The 21,544-nt window shown below is 37.2% G+C and overlaps 1 protein-coding gene across 2 annotated transcripts; it reads right to left on the bottom strand.

The window, feature by feature from the left end:
- Positions 1-1,222: 1,222 nt before the first annotated feature.
- ASB8 (ankyrin repeat and SOCS box containing 8) lies at positions 1,223-20,193 on the bottom strand. Of its 2 annotated transcripts, XM_087925409.1 has the most exons (5): positions 19,931-20,178; positions 15,153-15,264; positions 12,909-13,069; positions 5,868-5,972; positions 1,223-4,807 (listed from the first exon to the last, which is right to left on the bottom strand). In XM_087925409.1, the coding sequence occupies exons 3-5, from the start codon at positions 13,023-13,025 to the stop codon at positions 4,178-4,180; spliced, it is 852 nt and encodes a 283-aa protein (XP_087781535.1). In that variant the 5' UTR covers positions 13,026-13,069; positions 15,153-15,264; positions 19,931-20,178; the 3' UTR covers positions 1,223-4,177. The 2 variants fall into 2 exon arrangements, with proteins under 2 accessions (XP_087781535.1, XP_026569489.1); XM_026713704.2 differs by lacking the exon at positions 15,153-15,264 and having other exon boundaries at positions 19,931-20,193.
- Positions 20,194-21,544: the final 1,351 nt, after the last annotated feature.

The raw sequence follows: 21,544 nt of genomic DNA, 5'->3' as shown, positions 1-21,544 counted from the left end.
TATGGACTAGTAAGTAAATTGACTCGTTTAGAGAATATTCGTGGTTTTCCAACCTCACAAAACTACGATAAGATTAATGTGTGAACAGAACCGTTGCCATCAGGATCAAAAAATAAGTGCACTTAAAAATAAAGGCCGAGTTAAAAAGTTCCAAAAATACAACGTGGAAAAGCCCTTTCGGCAATCATGATTTTTAAAGTGGAAGAATGAGCAGGAGGAATACCAAGCTTAAACTTTTTATCAAAAGAGAACAGCTTCCTTGGGGAGTTAGGTTGCAGTGGGTGGATATTCATCTCTCATATAATCCATTGATTTTCCTGGGCTACTCACAGTTGCACAAACCGACCGATGTGTGATGTTTCCTGACACCCTAACATCTACTGTTAAATTTAGGAAGGGACAGACCATTTTAGCATGACTAAGTTCAATGTTCCCAACTTTCTTCCATTGGTGTTTATGGAACTACCACTGTGGAACTTTCTTGAATACTCTGGAAAACCTACAGCAGAGCAGGACCTACCCTGAGTAACCCTGAAAGCAGGCTCAAGGGACAAAAAGGAAAAAAAAAGAACAAAAAGCCAACATCTGAACAATGCATGAAGATAAAGGCGAGCCACCAATATATAGACTTTAGTGTGTAATCAAGATGAATGGAAAAGAACAGCTACAGAAAGGGAATTTAACATTTGCCCTTATGACTAAATTAAAAGTCTTTGTGGGTTTCTCCAGCAGAATTATCTACCATAACATATTTCTGCTAATATTGAATGGAGGCCTACAAAATACCTTAACAATAACTTTAGGAACACAATCCAGCTGTTGATTGGTACTTTTTTTTTGTTAAGAATCTCCCTATTATTTGGATGTATTTAGCCCCTTTCACGAAAACTACCATACTCACAATGTGGTCCATTCATATTATGTTTTTGTTTTGGTGAAATCCATCTAATTATCATTATTGAACTAGTTCACCTTGTTCATCTATCCCCAAGTTTATATATCAATTCTTGAAATTTCATAATCAGAATTATCACTATTGAGAAATCAGTGTACCCACACATCTGGCTGAATATGAGCTGGCCTATAGTATGAATATAAAAATACGGACTTAAGCAGAAGAAATCAGTCAACTTTCTGCTGCAGATAGTCAAGAAGAAAAATAACCATATAATGCCTTCTTATGAAGACATAAACAACAGAATAAAAACTCCCCAATGCAATATAAATTTAATGAACAAGCTTTTAATATCCAAGTCATCTGCGCACTGAACAAGCATTCCTCCACAATCAAGCACTTCAAAAATAGTACTTTGAGCTTACAACATGATTTTTCTTGTAAGCAGATCCAGGGGAAAACTGAACCATTCTCATGATGAATTATTCCTTTGGAATTTGGGGTAGAGGTGTAAAACAAAGAACAAAATTGTTTTGAAATGTTCCCCAAATCATCTTAGTCCAGCTGCAGTTCAGCAGAAAATCTGAAAAGTGGTGCTTCTGGGTTTTGGTTAAACCAAAATTTGAATCCTAGAGTGATTTCCTGAGGCAAAGAAGGCAAGACAGTTTGCTTCATTTCTCCTCTCCTTCTACAAGTGGTTTTGTCACAACTCTTGTATTGAATAAAACAAGTCCTATTTTGTATATGGTATATGGTCCTAAACTCCAAAAACGCATATTTCCACTGTGATGGCTGACTATCCAAATGTTCTATGTAGGGAATATTTTTTCACATCCTTATTTCTATAAGGCTGTGGCATGCTAGTATTATTAATTTGCCTAAGAAATAAGAAAGGAAACACATCTGAAGAGAATGATGGCTCTGTTCACATCAAGTAGATTCCACAGTCCAGTATCATAGAATGTATTTCAACAATTAATATAATCATTTCTACGTTGTCTAATTTTCAAGGTGGCTGTTTAGGGTTCTAATTCCCATCTCCCCTTCTTCAAAATAGAAGTGAGGATATTATCCTGAGCAGACAAGAAATACAGGGAGGGGACAAGGAATCAATGTGAGAGCCAATACTCCAATCTTAGGAGAATAGCCAAAAAATAATAAAAAAGGCATATTGTCGGAAATTACCATTCCATTTCTGAAACTGAATAGCAGATAAAACAGTGGTTGTAATTACAGTGCCCACACACCCAGGCCACTGGACTTGCTCAGTGATGCACTTGGCACATGTCTAACAGGGGTAATTGGACCTCTAAGACTTGTATTCTCAGCCCCCCCTACATTCATAAGGATGCTGCTTCATTTGTCCGAACCAAGATAATTATTTGTGAAAGAAACACACCTGCAATTTTACATGTCTACAATTTTACATTTTAAGAAATGGCAGATATAGCCCTTAATAAATTAGACTTGTCAAACCCCACTCCTCCCATTTTTCATTTTCATTAAAACAGATGAACGTAATGGAAGCAAAAGAAGCCTGCCACAAAACAAGCGAATTACAATCATAATTGTATGGCAAGAAAAATGTATTTTAACTTGTGTCCAATGGAGAAACCCATTGAAATGTTTGAAAGATGCCTTAACTTTTTCAAAAATGAATACTTTTCCTTTGCCATTTCTTCACAAGGGCACACTAGAACTGTACAATAATAAAGAATGTGCTGGCAAACCAGAAGCTGACTATAGTAGATAAGTTGCATTGTTGCTAGGCTCAATATAAGCCTAGTAACATTTGTCTGGAGCTGCAAAGTACAGGAAGTGAAAGAACATTCTGGAAAGCTTTAAAGCGGTGAATAAAATATGTACATACACCATGGGCAGAAAAGATTTCCTCATCACTATGCAAGATACAAAACTGCCATGATCATTAGTATGCCTCCAGAACAAGCACCACTGAATTACTTTTTTCAATTTATTCAGATAGGGCAACAGTTTCTACAGAGGGTCGTAATGAGGTGAGAGTATGGGGAATTAGTCTGACTACAGATTTCTACATATACAAACCAGTACTGTAAACAAAAGGCTGAGTTAAAAGCAAAATCTTTTTTCATTGTAGGATGTTTGTTCTTTCCTCACCCAACCCATCTCCTTATCTTGTCACAAATTCCTCACCCAGCCCGAAGCAACACACTTCATCATCTCCTCCTCCTCAGATTTCTATCACTTTTTCCTGTGATATAAACAGAGATGGTCTAAAAAGCAACAACAAAAGATGAGCCAACAAAAGTGGCTTTGTGCAGCACTCAAGATCCTAAGATGACGCCCTGGAGCAGGGGTGGGCACACGCACATACACATGACTCTTGCTAGTGCCTCCTTAACAAACCAGTGTCTTTTCTTGGGCTCACTCTTGCCAAGCAAACCTGAAAAATTATGCATCTGAGTTAAAGACGCATCAATTGTGCACTTAGAAATACAGTCCAAAACACCTGACTGGCATCTCCTTAATCGGTACTCTTTGGAATCATATGGCTGTTTTAAGAAGTAGAAAGGCCAAATGCATATCCACACCCACTCTGAAGAACCTTTTTGGCTTCGGTTCCCAAAGCGCTAGGATGCTCTGTTCTTGGTTTTCAAAAGGAGCCCTTGCCTTTCTGAGCATCTCTGCAACTGGATGTGAGAATCTCAAAGAAGCTAATGTAAAAGAGAACAGCCCTTAATCTCTACAGGAGCTGATCAGCTCACCAGATTTATTTATTCAGATTCATTAAGCCATTACATTCCTGAAAGGAAATCATTTATCAATAAACAAAAAATATATGAAATACGTATGTCTTAGGAGAGCCTAAAACCAAGAAGACGACTGGATTACTCAAATGCTTTGATGCATGTAATGAGTTTAAAGGAAGCAAATGTTGCCATTCTTCAGCCTCCTCAGTTTGTTTTGCGGTGCTAGGAGACAACTGGCTCTGTGAATGTTTCACTGAGAACAGAAGTCATCCTGAATTTTGGAAGTGGTCTTCTTCAGGAGGTGGAACACAGACGTGTTTCACTTGGGCCTCCTGGCCATAAGAAGCCAGAAGTCCTTTTCCTAGCCTCCTTCACTAAAGAAAGCTCAGAAGGATACTATAGCAAATGGAGAAGCTAAGGGAACACACTGGACAAAAGCGCAGATGTCACACCAGCTGACTCCTGGAGCTACATCTCTAAAATGCCATGTCCACCATGGCTCACCAATTTGCTGGTTAATACAATCCTATGGAAAAAAAAAAAGAGGAAGCCATCATTTAAGCAAGACATATTCTTTCAAAGATTCTGGCAGGGGCAGTTCCTTCACTGCGTCTGGTAGGAACTGCACACCCAGGCTGTGGCGCACAGCATAGCGTGAGAGTGTCTTTAACGTGCCTGGGACAGAACATAGCGTGGTAAGCTTTTCACAAAGCTGCTGATCTCGCATCACCTCGCGTGGCATCGTGCCGTTTTTCCTCAATTCGAAGTGCCCAATGGCTCGGTGAAGGAGATCAAAGCAGGAATCTTCCCTCTCGGTGCCAAGTCCTCTGACCAGCAGGGCAACCAGCCTTGAAATTGGGGTCTGCCCCTTCATATTGACAATCCGGACCTCAGCTCCGTACTCCAGGAGGATGTTGACGCTCTCCAGGTTGCCCTTCATTGCTGCCCAGCTCAGAGGGGTGTCGTCGTTATAATCCAGAGCATTGACAAAGGCCCCGCTTTCCAAAAGTGTTCGGACACATTCCGCATTGTTTTTAAAGGCAGCCCAGTGGAGTGGAGTGTCCTTATTGCCATCCAGTGCATTGGGGTTTGCCCCATATTCCAACAGGATCTCCACACAGGTCTCATCCTTCTCAGCTGCATAATGAAGGGCTGTTCGATTGTAGCCATCAAGGGCATTGACCTGAAAAACACAAGGAGGAGGAAGGGGAAGGTGCTTTCAATGTGATTAAGAGCTATAGAAAAAAATGATCAACAAGCTCAATTAATGGAGTAGAAGAATCCTTCCTTCAGTTCAAGCTTCCATTAGGACTCAGCACTCCCTCAGGCAAAGCCCTTTGTACAGTATAGCAATTTCTCTCAAAATACAGATCTTCTTCCTTGACTACTTAATCTAGAAGATCAAACCTCACAAATCTGCAAAGAAATGACTTTGGTATCCTGACTTTACACTGAGAAATAGGGGTCTTTCTGATAGTTCAGTGTTCTCTATTATTTATGCCTATCTGATTATTGCTCTCTGTAGGTGCACCTGACTAGCTTTTAATGCCAGGAGGGATTAGTCCTTGCCTTAATCTAGCATAGGCAGTTCTTACATTCCCTGTCTCTGTCTCCAGAACAGGATGGTTGAATTGCATGATATAATCAATCTCTTAAGAGGCTGAGATGTCTCATTATAAGATTTTTAGAACATATTTTGAAACCAACGGGTGTTTTTTTTTGCACATTTAAATTGGTGTACGCCTGTTTTCTCTCACTATGAAGAAGTTTTCTATATCTAATGACCAATGTTGAATTAAGCTTCATCTTTATTTATGAAAGAAAATTCACTGTAATACAACAGATGAGAAAACTAAAACACAAAATTCTGTGGCAACAGAATTAAGTGACAAAAGAAATATAAAAGCACTATTTGAAAACAATTGCCAGGATACAAATGATACAAATCTCAAAGAGAATATGAGATTCTGAAATATACACCCTCCTTAAGTACAACAGGGCAAAGTACTGTTATTCAGAAGGATATTTCCCATTGGAGCATTTTATTTCCCAGTTTTTGCCTTTGAGAATATGTAATATTTTTCAACCTCAGAGCCAGCAACAGCACTATAAAATACTATCCAATCTCAAATCCCATTAAGTATTTGATAAATCTCATTAAAGTATTTGATAAATCTAATTATAACCACTGGCATAATTGGTTTCCTGAATTTGTTTTTCAAAAGGCTTGTGCTTCTTCTTACCTGAGCTCCTTTTTCCAACAGCAGCTCAATGCAATCTGCATCAGCCACCATGCAAGCACAGTGCAATGGTTTCAGAGTACCATGCATACAGTTGACATCTGCTCCCTGGAAGAACAGAGGAGAAAAAAATGAAGGATACTCATTATGTACTTCTAATCCACCAGCCATAACCGTGACAGCACTTTTACACAATCAACTTGCCATTTAAAAGCAGGAACGATTAAGGCATTTTTAATTTATGAACTGAAATACACAGACTGAAATTAAAAAAAAAAACTAGTTTATCATCAGGCTCCTTGTGTTTATTGCTAATTTTGTGTTATCTCAACATTTCAAAAATAGTAGTGTCATAGTGGTGAATATGACAGATATTCAACAAGGCCTGGTTCTTCTGTTTCAGACAGCCTGGAAAATAAAAAAAACCAGGACTGTCTTTATATTTTTACAGGGTACACTGTTAACAGATTTACAACTTAGCTGGATTAATTATAATTTTTGTTTCTTTTCTGTTTCTAACCCATTTAGAGGACATACAAATTGGGGGAAATACTCCAATATACTAAACCAGCCTTTTTCAACTTTGGTCTAGATCAGGGGTGACAAACTTGTGGCCCAAAGGTTGGATGAGTCACATGCTGGCCCTGCCCCCACCCGGTTTAGCGAAGGGGAACAAAGTCCCAATACGTCATGTGGCACTGCCATGACGCCACAAGTTTGATACCCCTGTTCTAGATGAACTGCTCAGTGGCAGTAATTCTGACGTTTTCTGTGGATTATAATAATCTATTAAATTTAGACTAAGGATAGGAAAGGTCTTTTCTTTTTTGGTACCTTTGAGTCAATCTTGACTCCCCACAGCTCCCTGACTATCGACTAGCTACAAAACAACTTATACAGCAAAGCAGCTGACAGTATCAATCAAGCTCAATCAAGCATCTCAGCCCCTCCAAGAGCTGTGTAATTGGAAACTGCTTGACTATTGCAATTTGACACTGAGAAGTATTCCTTGAAGAAAAAAAACTAGGCTTACAGAAGCTTGAAACACATGGATAAATACTATAAACTGTCTCCTTTCTAACTGGAATAAGTCATATTCCTTTAACTCCCTGTTTTATAGAGCCATGCAGGTATGACAGGAAGCATTCTTTAAAACCGTCCACAACCATTCTTCAATGCAAAATCTTTTCCCAACAAGATAATCTCCAAGATGTGAGGTCTGCAACTTGGAAAGGTAATGCAGACAGGAAACAGTTCTAGTGTACATGGGAGACAGCAAATTAGAAGTTACTGTCCTGGAAGTTACTTAGCTGGAAAACATGTATGAGAATACAGGACTATACCTTTTCTATAGCAGCTCTTCAAATGTAAATTTTTTTGAGGGAGCGAGTTCATCTCCAGTGAGTTTTAGGTGAGTAACTAGAAAAACAGGGTTTTGCAAAGGCTTCTGACATTTTAATTTCATTTGGATCATTTTAAAGTGAAAAATGAATTCAATTGCTGAATTGTAGGTATTTTGGGGGAGCTTTGGTAGATGGAAAGGTAGCTTAGAAATACAGCTGAATTTGTGACAAAAAAGTAATAGACGAGGACTAGCAGAAACAAAAACAGCCAATTTGATCTCTGCAATTAGAACAATTCTTGGAACTTCTATTGATACATATAGAATTTTTTTTTAAAAAAACCCTAAAATATAGTTGCACAGGTCATAGCATTAGTATAAATGTCTAAGTATCTATCTTCTTTTCAAAAATCCTTACATACTCAGATAAGCACATTTCTATCCGCTTGAGAAAGATCATATAATGTCTCTGTTACATAGCTGCTGCCTTTTCTAAGACAACATCTCCTGTAATCCATTTTCTCCTACACAGAGGTGGAGGAAGGAAGAGACATGATGACTGTTTCCTACTGCTGAATGGTATTATACTGCAGTGACAACAGTAGGAAATAAGAACAGAGTTCGGACCATGATACAGAGGAATGCAGTTTCCATGCCAATTCTGGAGCTGCTAATTCTATGACAAAATCTTCAGGATTTTTCCCCCCGGGAGAAAGTTAAAATCCAAACTTTACAATATTAGGCATTATGCAAATCGATTCAGAAAAGTATTTATATTAAAGTGGCATTATTTTTAGATTGTTTTCCCACCATTTCCTGAACTGTGACGCACATGATGATGCTAGAAATCCAGCAACTCCTTGAAGATCTACCAAATTTAAAACACACTATTAGATACTAGCTATTAAATATTATAGTTTTCAGTTTATTCACACTTCTTCCCTAGATTTCTTCACAACCCAAGGTTACATCTTTCTCTCACAAGAGGGGCAAGACCATCATTCTCCTAACTTTGAACTTCACCACAATGTCTTCCAGTACTGAGACCACAATCCCATCAGCATGGCTATCTGATGCAACCAGGCTAAAGAAGGCTATTTAAAGTTTTCTTCCCACGCTATCCTGAAATCAATTGCTGTTAAAAATCAACTGCTATTAAAAAATGCTGTTATCTCAGCTTAGTGCCTTCTAATAAATTCTAAATATTATCCTTTGGTGTATAAATTGTGGTTTAACATCGGCTAACCCTTGCTATAAAAGACACTCTCTAATTATCAAAGGTAGCAATTTTTTAGTGTTAAAAGATTTAACTAGTTGTTCTAATATCTTGGATGTCTCAGAAACTGAAAATGCTGCTGGTCCAAACAATGTTAACAAATGTTGTACAGTAGTTAGAAATATTGCCAATGAATTATATTTGATATTTATTTCTTAGCACAGAATTTTTAAAATTCATCCTCATCATGATATCAATTGTTTTAAAGTCAGTATCTCTATTTTCATCCAATTTTTCCATATCATCATCCTTTTCTCAATTTTTAATGTTGGGCTTCCCCACAAAGTCAGTGGGAAAAAGGATCAAATCTTGAGGGACTTCCGGTTTGAGTTCCTTCGCCGACAGACCGAAACCACAATTGTGTGCGGTTTCGATCTGTGCTCACCGCCAGAGCACCCCGAGCTGGCTGGTTTCGGGGCTAAGCCACCCCGAAGAGGTGGTGAAGAGGGGGGAGACTGCCAGCAGGGTGGAGGAGAGCCGCATCTCTCCTCCTCAGCTGGCCATTACTTCCTTTCCCAAAGGCGGTTGCAGCAGTGGTCAGAAATGGCCACCTCAAAGAAGAACTTGACCGGAAAAGAATGTGCAGGAGGAAGATAAGAAGAGAAAGTTTTGGTTGACCGGGTTAAACTGCAAAAGCAACAATGCAAGGTACCCTGGAATTTAAACTATAAAAAAAATAACATTGTTCCCAAATAAGATTTTGAAGCAGCGAAAGAGAAAGGGAAGGGAAAGGATTTGGGTTTTTTTTTCTTCCCTTCCCTATACTGACAGCTAAGAGACTTAAGCAAGAAATTGAAAAAATAATCATTTTGACATCAATAGGCATTTAAGTGTAAAATAAAATGTCAAAGGGATAATAAAGATTTCTGGATACTTAAAAGCTTTTAAAAGCAGGAAAGGAGAGAAAAAGAATAAAAGGGCAGGATCTGGAAAAATGGAGGAGACTGCCTGGAACTAAAGGAATTTACTGTGAAACCTCAACAAGATTCCTAACAGATACATTTTAACTGAAATTTGGCAACAAAATAATAGAACTCCAGGAAGAGAAAGTGGAAAAAAGAAGCAAGAAGAAACAGCTTTGGATTATTTGGATTACTTGGTGATCTTTGGATTTTTGGTTATTGCATTTAAATGACTAAAATCAATCGGGTGGTTGTTTAAAAGTGTTTAAAATGGCACCACTTTTAGAAGAACTGAAAATGGAACTTAAAAAGTACAAAGAAGATGCACAAGAAGGGAGATGTTATTTTGGCTTTGTATTTCAATTCTTAGAAATGGATATCTCAAACTATGAGAAACAACAAGAAATGCTTGCAGAAGAAGAAGATTGGGACAAAGAAGAAGCCATCTTTAATGATCAAGTAATTTTATGTGGGGGAAAAAAAGGAAAGGGGGGAAAGAGAATGAAAAGTTTAAGATTTGAAAAAACAACCAAAAAAAGAAGAATAGTTTGAAAAATAAGTATAATATTAGAAAGCAACAGAAAAGGGGATTACAGAAGAGAGAATTAGAAGTAGAAAGACAAGGGGGTAAAAAGGGGAGGGAGAAGAAGAGGGGGAAGAAGGAAAGGAAAAGAAGTTATAAAGGACAGAAACAAGATATAGAGAAACAGGGAAAAGGTATAAGAATTTAAAGTATAAGCCTGTTTAGAGATAATGGGTGAAAACTTAATTGTAAAAGGGATACTGCAAAGGTACATAAGATAGTATTGTTATATTACAAATAGAAATAATTTTAGAAAATATGGTTAAAATGATGGATAAAATATTTATCGTAATCTAGTGGAATGTTTGTTAACAAATAAATGAAATAAAGTGAATGAGAGAATTAAATTAGGGAAGGATGGGAACATTTTAATTATTATTAATTATTTATAAAATATAAGTGAAGAGAAATATGGGGAAAAAAAGAATTAATTATGGAAAGTTTATGTGTTCCCAAGGAAGTATGATATTTAATTGAAAAGAAATGTTAAAGATGTTAAGATTTTAATGAATATTAATGATAGAATTGAATTGGAATGGAATGGAATGGAATGAGTGCTTTATTTACATACATGCATACATACATAATACTTTTTTAAGAATATAGTGTGTATTTTAAGAATGTACCAAGCAGAATTCGATTGGAAGTTATGTATTATATTGAATGTTATAATCTTAAAGGTATACATTGAAGCTTAAATAAGAGTTGAATGGATAAAATTAAAAGATATAAAGGTGTCATACTCCTATTAGTAACTACAGGGGAAAATTTGTTTAATGAGAAAAGATAATATGAAATTGAAACAGGACAGACAAAAGTATAAATATGATTTGAATTGAGATAAGATAATCCAAATAAAGTTGAGAAAATTAAAAGAGGGGAAAAACTAGAAAATGTAAAAATGCAAAACAGTAATAAGATATGGAATAGAACACAAAAATGAGCATGAAATTGAGTTTGTGTCTGTATGAAGAAGTGATAACCCGGGACCATGCTATTTTCAAAAAAAGATGTTTTATTTGTGTTATTTTTTTTTGTGAAAACCCAAATAAAATTTTCAAAAAAAAATAAATCTTTTTGCTTATGGACATTCCATTCCGTAGCTTTCTAACTATAATTGTTTCTAGAGATACTAGAGGTCTAGTGTATTTAGATCTTAATACTATCCATCAAACCAAAGCTGCAATATATGTATATTCCAAGTTGCCCAACTTGGAAACTTAACACTAATTGTTGGCTTCCAGTATTTAATACTTGGCAATAAGCAATCCTGATGATAGAAGCTCACGTCTTCAGAGGATAATATTCTCTTGAATTATATATTTAGTATATGCAATTTGACAACTGGACAATATAAATGGATTCTCTGTGCCCAGACTGATACTATAATAATGGAATGATAAATTTATGGCCCCATTTACTGAAGGAATAAAGTTCTGATTACACTTGCTACTTATGGATTCCCTGCAGACATACAGTACTTTGTATGGATAATGAAATACGGGACTGGTTTATACAAAATACAGGTTAAAAACATTTATAGTTATATAAGTGTATTAGAAATAAAATAAACTTCTATAACTATAGAAATATGTATAGGAAGGCGCAGACCACCGATAAGGGTGAGACAGGAATTTTATTTACACACACACACACATATGTATTTACTATAAGTATGTGTTTATGTGTGTGTGTATTTACTAGTATGCTTTATTAGATAATTATACATAGAATTGTAACTTTTACTGTTGCAATGACATACTATGTATTTTTTATTGAATTTTTTTCACTTTTTAAGCATTTGTTATATTTTTTATAATGCATGTATTTTTGTGTTTTGTTCCTTTTGTGTTTTTCTTTTTCTGTTATTTTTTTAAAAAAAACACTTAGCCTCTTCCAGAAATCTAACACTATTAGGGAATGCCAATATGGAGTACAGTATAATAATAGCTAATTGTTATGAATACCACACAAGTTTAAAAAGCTTCTTTTAATCCTTAAGTTTCTCTAGGTTCCTAAGATTTTTGTCAACTCATAAAACATTCCCATGCCTGTTTTAATAGTTGCCATAAAAAAAAGGTGGGGGGAGGAAATCTGGAAGAGCAGTGCAGCAATTTGAAATTGAAAGTACATTCCAACACTTATCTTTAAGATTGTAACTAAACTACCAGAGCTTTTGCCCAAGAATATATTTAATTGGAGAATGTGATTGATGACAACCAGCCTGTGAAAATGCTTAATTGGAGAATCTGATTTATAAAACACCCGGGGGGAGGGGGGAAACAGGGTCACAGGTGACTGTACATTATGTATGTCAGAGTTGGCTTCATACAGGGCAATGGCAGTATGTCTCCTCTAATAAATCCTTTGAAGTTTTTTGAAGTTTGGCTCGAGAATCATGAATTAGGGTGATAATTGCTAGAATCCTGACAATTTTAAGGTGGGGAAACAAGTTCAGGGGTATTAATTAAATAATGCCAAAAGAGTTATCCTATTATGATCTGAGTCTCAACAGAAATTATCTGATCCTAGAATTCATCTAATACTATATGGAAAATATTATTTATAGGCAATCTCTGTAATACAAAATCTTGTTACCATCGTTTCCTTCTGATATATGATATGCTCAAGAGAAAGAATCCCAGATGCGTGACAGTCATCACTTTCTTCAGTGTTGTTGTAACTTTGAACATTCATTAAAGAAATGACTGTAAGTGAAGTACTACCTGTACTAAGAGCACTTGAAAAGGACGGGTCTATATTCTCTATCAAATCTGATAAATTTAATTTAGGAGGATTTTTTAAATAACTCCAAAGAAATCATTACTTAAAACTGCAACCAACACAAGCAAAGTCAGATTTGGTCTTCTAGATCTTATATAACATTCCCAAAAACTTTTTAAAAAGCAACCAAACGCTTGTCTTAGCTTTTTTCACCTACCCTTCTTATTAGGTCTTCAACATTGTCATGTGGGAAGGATCGGATGGCTGCGATAGTCCGGATCAAGCGCTCTGACAAAGAATATTTACTCTGGATGCTCTGCATAATATACCACATACTGGAGTTCAGTTTCCTTGGTTACTTTACATGCTCCAAGATGCCTGAAGAAGCAAACACAAAAGAAGAACTTTTTAAAAATATAATTTATAAAAAAAAACCTATTGTAGAATTCCCATCAAGATATATGTTAATAGCATTAAAAATAACATCAGATTGTTGCATCCATTAACCTTTGATGGTGAGGAAAAATTAATCAAGAACAACCTGAGGTTTAGGAGGTGGCTCAAATTTATCTGTACACTACATGTATAACTAAAACATATCTTCCAAATTAATCAATTCAGATAATAAATTGGTATTGACAGATATTACAGAACTATTAAGAGACATGATGTTCTATGCTTCATGCAAAATGGATTACTTGCACTGAAATCAAGAAATAAAGAGAACAAACTGATGTAAAACATTTTGAGAATAAAATCTGAAATATTATTAAAATAAGAACATTTTGGTAATTTGGTTGAATTATTTATTTTCACTATTTTTTTTTCTAGGCTACCAGGAATACAATTATCTCTGCCACGTTTCCAGTAGTCTTTCCTACAATGGATCATTCCTACAATGGTTCATTCCTGCAATGGATCATACCTACAATGGATGAAGTCTGAACCTTGAAGGTCCTTCTAGAGCTCTTAACACCAAATATACAAATGAAAATAACTAGATGTTGATGGCCTCACTTTAATAACCTACCTAACTGAACTAGTGAAAATGCTATGTAGGATCAGATTTCGTTATTACTAATCTCAGAGCTGCCTAGGTACATAGGTAAGCAGGCAGACAGACAGATTCCATAGGAGACTGACAAGAAACCTCAGATGTAGATTGAGAAAATAAATAAATCCCAGTAGATAACACTGGAAAACTATTTCCAAACTGTTGCTAAGAAAGGTCTATAAGGACACCAGGAGATGAACTAAACTCAACAGAGACTTGGTTAGATTACTGAATTGGGATTATCCTTAGAGACCATTCTGAAACACCAATTAGTATAAAACACAGACATAGAAGGATAACTGTTTGTATTATACCCTTTGGCATGACCTTTACAGGCTACCAACTCATTTCCAGTCTCAATTCAAGGTCCTCAAACTAACCTGTAAAAGTCTTCCCAAGTTTGGGACCACGGTCTGAACCTTTTCACATACATTCCTATCAGCAACTTAAGAGTTTATTTTTGAAGGCCCTACTGTACTTGCCTTCTTAGGCTAACATCTGACAACTGGTTGCCTGGCAGTGGATCTTCTCAGTGGTAAGAATATCTTCCCCATCATAGTGAAGCAAATCTGGTTCTAACTTTAGAACCTTTCTAACATGAAGCAAAGTTATTTTACTTCCCCAAGCCTTGTAATATATTAATATGTTTATACCACATACAATATTTTAAATGCATGCTTACTGTCTATGTTTTCATTGTTAATATAGTCGATTTTAATTACTACTATAAGCTAATATGTGTATTTTTTTACGTTTGTAAATATGGAAAAACTCTGTTTTGAAGGCTAATAGGACAGGACATCATTATGAAATATCAAATTTGTAAACTAGGCAACAAGGTTGCAAAGCATCCCCAAAAAGGTGCTGACAAACCATAACTCTTCTGTATCAAAATACCATGTTTGTATTCATATAATCACCAGGAATCAACAGGTGTTTAAGCTTTTTAAAACAAAATGTTACAATAAATGAATTGGATTAAAATTTCTAGAATTTTTAGCCAGCATGATCAACAGATCTGGAAAAGGTTGATTTAGATTATTTGTCGAAGAAGTCAAAGATATCTCACATGTTTTACTGTACTGTGAGTTATACAGAGTTTATAGGTCAGTGTATACAATTGTGCTTGTAAGTTTACATACCCTGGCAGACTTTATGATTACTTTGCCATTTTTCGGAGAATATGAATGATAACACAAAAACTTTTCTTTCACTCATGGTTAGTGTATGGCTGAAGTCATTTATTATCAATCAACTGTGTTTACTCTTTTTAAATCATAATGACAACAGAAATTACCCAAATGACCCCGATCAAAAGTTTACATACCCTGATGGTTTTGGCCTGATAACATGCACACAAGTTGGCACAAAGAGGTTTGAATGGCTATTAAAGGTAACCATCCTCACCTGTGATCTGCTTGCTTGTGATTAGTGTGTGTGTATAAAAGGTCGATGAGTTCCTGGACTTCTGACAGACCTTTGCATCTTTCATCCAGTGCTGCACTGATGTTTCTGGCTTCTGAGTCATGGGGAAAACAAAAGAATTGTCAAAGGATCTGTGGGAAAAGGTAGTTGAACTGTATAAAACAGGAAAGGGGTATAAAAAGATATCCAAGGAATTGAGAATGCCAATCAGCTGTGTTCAAACACTAATCAGGAACTGGAAAATGAGGGGTTCTGTTGAAACCAAACCATGGTCAGGTAGGCCAACTGAAATTTCAGCCACAAAATTAAAATTTCTAAAATTTCTCTGCCAGGAGAATTGTTCAGGATGCAAAGAAAAACCCACAAATAACTTCAGGTGAAATACAGGACTCTCTGAAAACATGTGGTGCAGCTATTTCAAGATGCACAATAAGGAGGGGCTTGAAGAAAGATGGGCTGCATGGTCAAGTCGCCAGAAGAAAGCCATTACTATGCAAATGCCACAATGTATTGCGCTTACAATACATCAAACAGTACAGAGACAAGCCTCAAACCTTCTGGCAAAAAGTCATTTGGAGTGATGAGACCAAAATTGAGCTTTTTGGCCACAACCATAAATGCTACAGTTGGAGAGGAGTCAACAAGGCCTATGATGAAAAGTACACCATTCCTACTGTGGAACATGGAGGTGGATCGCTGATGTTTTGGGGATGTGTGAGCTACAAAGGCACAGGAAATTTGGTCAGAACTGATGGCAAGATGAATGCTGTATGTTATCAACAGATACTGGAGGAAAACTTGCATTCATCAGCCTGGAAGCTGCGCATGGGATGTGCTTGGACATTCCAACATGACAATGATCCTAAACACAAGGCCAAGTCGACCTGTCCATTGGCTACAGCAGAATAAATGAAGGTTCTGAAATGGGCATCTCAGTCTGCTGACCTCAATATCATTGAGCCACTCTGGGGAGATCTCAAACCTGCAGTTCATGCAAGACAGCCCAAGAATTTACAAGAACTGGAGGCTTTCTGCCAGGAAGAATGGGCAGCTTTACCATCTGAGAAGATAAAGAGCCTCATCCACACACACCACTAAAGACTTCAAGCTGTCATTTGTTGTAATGACAAGGCAGTCGAGTTGTTTGATCATGAACAACTGAATCATGATGATCTTTATTGGAGTCTAGTCTTGCATTTATACACATTTTTAGTTATCTTCCATCACTGGTTAACTTTGGTTACTGTTTAACTTTCGTTACTGTTTAGCACAGTAATCCATACAATTAATTATCTCTAGTTAAAGTCTAACATATGTTTACTTCCTCTCTCTAATCCTCCTTTAGATTAGTGACTTTGTTTACCTGAGTTGTATTTGCTTGGAAACATTCTTTATCTGAGGTTTGCCATCCGAGATAGGAACATTCCTGCAATTACAACTCTACAGTCATTGATGTTAAAGGGGGCAATACACCCTATTAAGGTCTGGGGTATGTAAACTTTGATCAGGGTCATTTGGGTAATTTCTGTTGTCATTATGATTTAAAAAGAATAAACACAGTTGATTGATAATAAATGGCTTCAGCCAACCACTAACCGTGAGTGAAAGAAAAGTATTTGTGTTATCATTTATATTCTCTGAAAAATGGCAAAGTAATCATAAAGTCTGCCAGGGTATGTAAACTTATGAGCACAACTGTATTCTCCCCTTATTAGAGAGATTGCCAGGGAGGGCAGACAATTTTTATGTAGGCTTTCTCCTCCAACTCAAACCCAGCTATTATGTGTACAGTGGCAAAATTCTGTGTTGCTGCAATGTCTACAAGAAAAACATTGGTTACAGAATTATAGCTGTCAATTTGTTCCAATTTTTGGAGGTATAACAATCTTTGGAAAAATGATATTTACACACATACTTATTGGCTTTCCACTCATATAAACCAGGGAGTAACCCTAACTGTTTGAGAACATGTATTTTCTTAACAGGGATATTATCCACTATTAATGTACTATAATGTGTCAGTACTATTTCTTTTATATATTGTAAATAGTCAAGTCTATTGCTGGTCTAAGACTGTAATAAAGTTACATTCTATTCAATTCTATTCTATTCCATTTGTTCCTCCTAAAAACTGTGGTGTTTCACTGGAGACTATTTATATTCTATGATTGACATTGGTTTCATAAACACTTACATTTCAAAGTTCTTGTATTTATTCATAATTTTGGAATTTGGACTCAAGCACATCACTTAAAATGCAAGTGTCCTTGGTTGCAGAATTACTACTTTGACCACATTTTAAAGCATACTGTTTCTGATTCCATTCTTGTTTTTAAATTTCAAATTTTAAAGACTTAGAAAAACGTTATTGTTACCTTGAATGTACATTAATCAGCATACATTAAAATGAAGTTTCGTTGCATATAGGTCTCAAAGAATCACCGCCTCCAATTTACATATATAACCATGACATAATGAATCAAAAATTATGCATATACTCATATATATTACAGAAAACTCCTAATAATAAAGCATGCAAATAAACAATTTAATTCTTCTATTTGAAGACTTGAACAAATTATGTTCACAATTTGACAGTTTGTATGTAAACAATCCCTGAGGCTATGTAATCATTGTAATGCAGTTATCACGCTTTTTTTATGCTGAAAGAAAGGTGAAACATTTGATAGCACCAGACCATTTTTAAATTCAGTCTGATGCTGCCACTGAGGTCATTGCAACAACCTTGAAAAAAACATTTCATTTTTATGCTGCAACAAACCATACAAAGAATGAAATAACAAAGCTAATACAATATGATAAACAAGACATGGGGAGGGAAAGAGTATTAATGCATATGTCTGGTAAACACAGTCAGGAAATTGTGACTGCTTCCAGTTAGGAATGAGCTGAAACAGAACTTGCTTCATTGCAAGACAACCATTAGCAAGCCCATGAGAAATTAATAAACAAAAAGAAATCTGGACTGTCTCCAGGATGGCTGAGTGTTCCTACATGCATCAACAAAATGGCTCCAAGGTACACTAAGGAAAAATATTTCTTCTGCCTCAATATACACAGTTGCCCTTTTCTGTCACACAGCTGTGCCGATCACAAGTTGCTACATATCAACCTGCATCTCTGCTAAAATCACTGTACTTTTGCATTTTAGCTGATCTATCAGAATCAGCCCACCTCCCAAAAATAAAAGCAGAACACTTTTTAAAAGCCAAGTAGGACTTTCTGAAAAAAATTGTAGCCTTCAGTGTTTGAATACAACATCTAACATTCCAAGCCACGTGGCCAGTAAGCAAACATTTCAGTTAACTTCTAATTTAAGAAAGCTTTTTGGAACATGTTGTGTCTTACCTCCAAGTGTCAATTAACTTTCTAGGTGCAGTTTGTTTTAATACCATCCTTTTGTGAAATAACACAGGAAATTCTCATTTAAGAAGTACTGTACCTTAGTAGCCTTCTGTGACAGACAAAACAAATTGGTGGGAAAAGAGTTGGGATAGTCATTTTTTCCACTAAGTCTAGTTCTGAAACAAGCTAGCAGCACCTAGCAAATAAACTTACCAGCATCACACCTGTCTATTATTTGGATGGGAGACCACAAGGAAATCCCAGGGCTATAGGCTTGATTAAAAAGTGTGTGTGGGTGGGAACATACCAGAAAACCGTCATAACTAATCAAAATTCTCAGAGCAGCTTTTCAGAGTAATAATTTTAATATAGTGGGGATTAACTTTTGCTTGTTCTAAACAAAGCTGATAAGATAGTTTAGGAATTTTCTTGGAAAAGATACAGCGTAACTTTTGGCTGCAGTCTCTGCAATATACAGGCTGTACAATTCTTTCAGTCTTCTCAAAATGTCACATTGTGGGCACTTGGTTAGAAAAAGGATGTCCGTTTGTATGTATGTTAACTTCCTAAATTTTATGGATTTCCACTTCATCCAAAATTGGTTGACACAAGAGTCACAGGAGAGTGCTGTTAGTCTACTATGGTAATCCAGAAGCCAGTCTCTTGTAACACCTTAGCATATCTTCAGACTAACAAAATGCATTAGCGTGTGTTATATATGTGGATGGGTAGATATATACTTTTGAGAGCGGGCAACATAATTTCATTTTTAATGTGGGCCGGTGTACTTACAGTAAAAAAAATGACATTAAAGCTTATTTTACAATGCTTTAGTCTGAAAGGGCACTTTATCAGACTCCTGATTCCTGCTTACCACAGAATAACAGGTTTTTCCCCCTCCACCTAGTGTTACTGCTAAAGAAAACAACGGAGCACAGCCTTTTTACATTTTACAGAGGGAATGAACTCCTTCCTTGTACACACAATACATATAGGGAGCAGCGGTCATTTTGCCCAAGGACGGGAGTCTCTCTTGCTTCTCAAACAGCTGCTTGCGTGTGTGTGTGTGTGTGTATTACCGACACAGAGGACAAGCATCCAAATTACAGCTAAATGTTTATTTTTAATGCCACCGTTTGGATCAAAGGAGACAAGAAATAACATTACGCGTTCGGAGAAAAACAAAATCGTGACCAAGAGGAATCCTCCCAACCGGAGGGAGACATGACAGCCTACTCCCTACCAGATTGGCTGGAGATCAAAAACATCATCTGTAATCCAGCTCATGTGGCTGGAGCACCGCCGGGAGTTATCCCCCCCCCCCACACACACACAATCGCCGCAAATAGACGGACCCCCGCTCTCCCTTCGCCCCTCCACACGGTCGCCCTCACCTATCGCCCGGGAGGCTTCCTTCCGTCGAGCAAATGACCCCTGGAGGGCGCAACCACAGCCCCGGCCACCACGTCACTCCCCGCCGCATTCCCCGACTTGGCGCCGACGTGACCGCGCGCCCTCGCCTGCTCGGAAGTTGGACCCTCAGCGACCGGAAATCATGGACAATGGACAGCTAGAGCGACCGACTTCCCGAAACCCCCGACACGCGCCTACAAGTTGTCGCGCCGATCTTCCCTCCCCTCCCGACTCCACTCCCCCAGTCTAGCAAAAGCCGTCCCTTTTCACAAATGTCTTCCAATCATTTCAGCGAATGGCACACAAGCCCCGCCCTTCGTTGCTCCGCCTTCCAATCCTCCTTTGAGAGTGCCAAGTGTCTTAATTCGCGGGGAAGTTCGAGGTGGTTTTTCGCTGCTGTTGTGGCGGCAACCAAGCGCGAGATGGGTCTGCCTGGAACAGGGTTCTTAATTTTTTTTTCCTCTTCCCCTTTTGGAAAATTATGGAGCACTACACAAAAAAAAACACCCACATTTTTGTTTGCATGCGTTATGTGGAAGGTTTGCATGTGCTATATTGATATTTACTATAATAAAATTTAAAATCGATGCGTTTGGGGTCCCTGCTTCTTCTGAAAAATTGTTTAATCGGAATTTAATGTTACATTGTTTTTCGACATATGCTGGCACATAATGTTGATTTCAAGGGCCTGTGAGTGTTGGAGAACCCTTAGGGATTCTCGGACGTTTTAAGAAACACGCTTTTAGAAGTGACATTGGATTCAGCGGAACTCTTTTCTGCCTTAGTTTTTAGAGTCAGGCTGGTTTAGCCCAGTCATTTGGTTCTGCCTCTGTGCCCAACTCTAACCATCCATCCATCCATCTTGCAACAACCCAAATGATTTAGTTTCTCAACTAGTTTATGACTTAGCTAAGCTGCAACTTCTAGACAATAGTTAACCGGATACTTTTCCCCCTCCATGATGCTTCAACAAGAGGTAGTGAAACGTATTTCAGATTAGAGCCCCCTTTTTTTGCACAGGTGACGATATCTAGGATTTTGAAAATATGTGCATCTCACAAGATAAAGGTTACCCATTTGCAAACAGTTGTCACCGTTACATACCTGGTATCAACTCTCATAATGAGTCTAGCTAAAGACATATTTTTCTTGCTTCATTTCTTAGTTGCCATACTTGGCGGGGTGTGTGTGTGTTATGGAATGTAGAATGTTTTCCTCCAGTGTGCTAGACATAGCAAGGATAAGGCTCCTGAGAACCAAGGCCAAATCAGTGCCCTAGCAACGGCAGGAAGGAATGCTGAGAAGTTCATCATCTGCTTGGTTGGCCAATGTGACCTGTGACATGAGTGGGTGGCCAGTATCTATTCTTTAACTATATCAAAAACATGAGAACTATTCAGTGTTGGTTTCATCTTTGACCATGCGGCTCATGCAGATATGATATACCCAATAAACTGGATTTTTGAGGAAGCCAATGCCTCAATCTTGAATTGGTTGGGAACATTACTCAGAACCATGACACCTGGTTCAGCAGAATGGAGAATACAGTAATAGCATCATCTCTAGATTCCACCAACATGTCATCCATATTTCCC

The sequence above is a fragment of the Pseudonaja textilis genome, chromosome 2, assembly GCF_049901715.1.
Source record: "Pseudonaja textilis isolate UNSWEBS1 chromosome 2, rPseTex1.2, whole genome shotgun sequence".
NCBI classification, from domain to species: domain Eukaryota; kingdom Metazoa; phylum Chordata; class Lepidosauria; order Squamata; family Elapidae; genus Pseudonaja; species Pseudonaja textilis.
The sequence above is the reverse complement of the archived record's forward strand: the minus strand, read 5'-3'. Positions and strand labels throughout refer to the sequence as shown.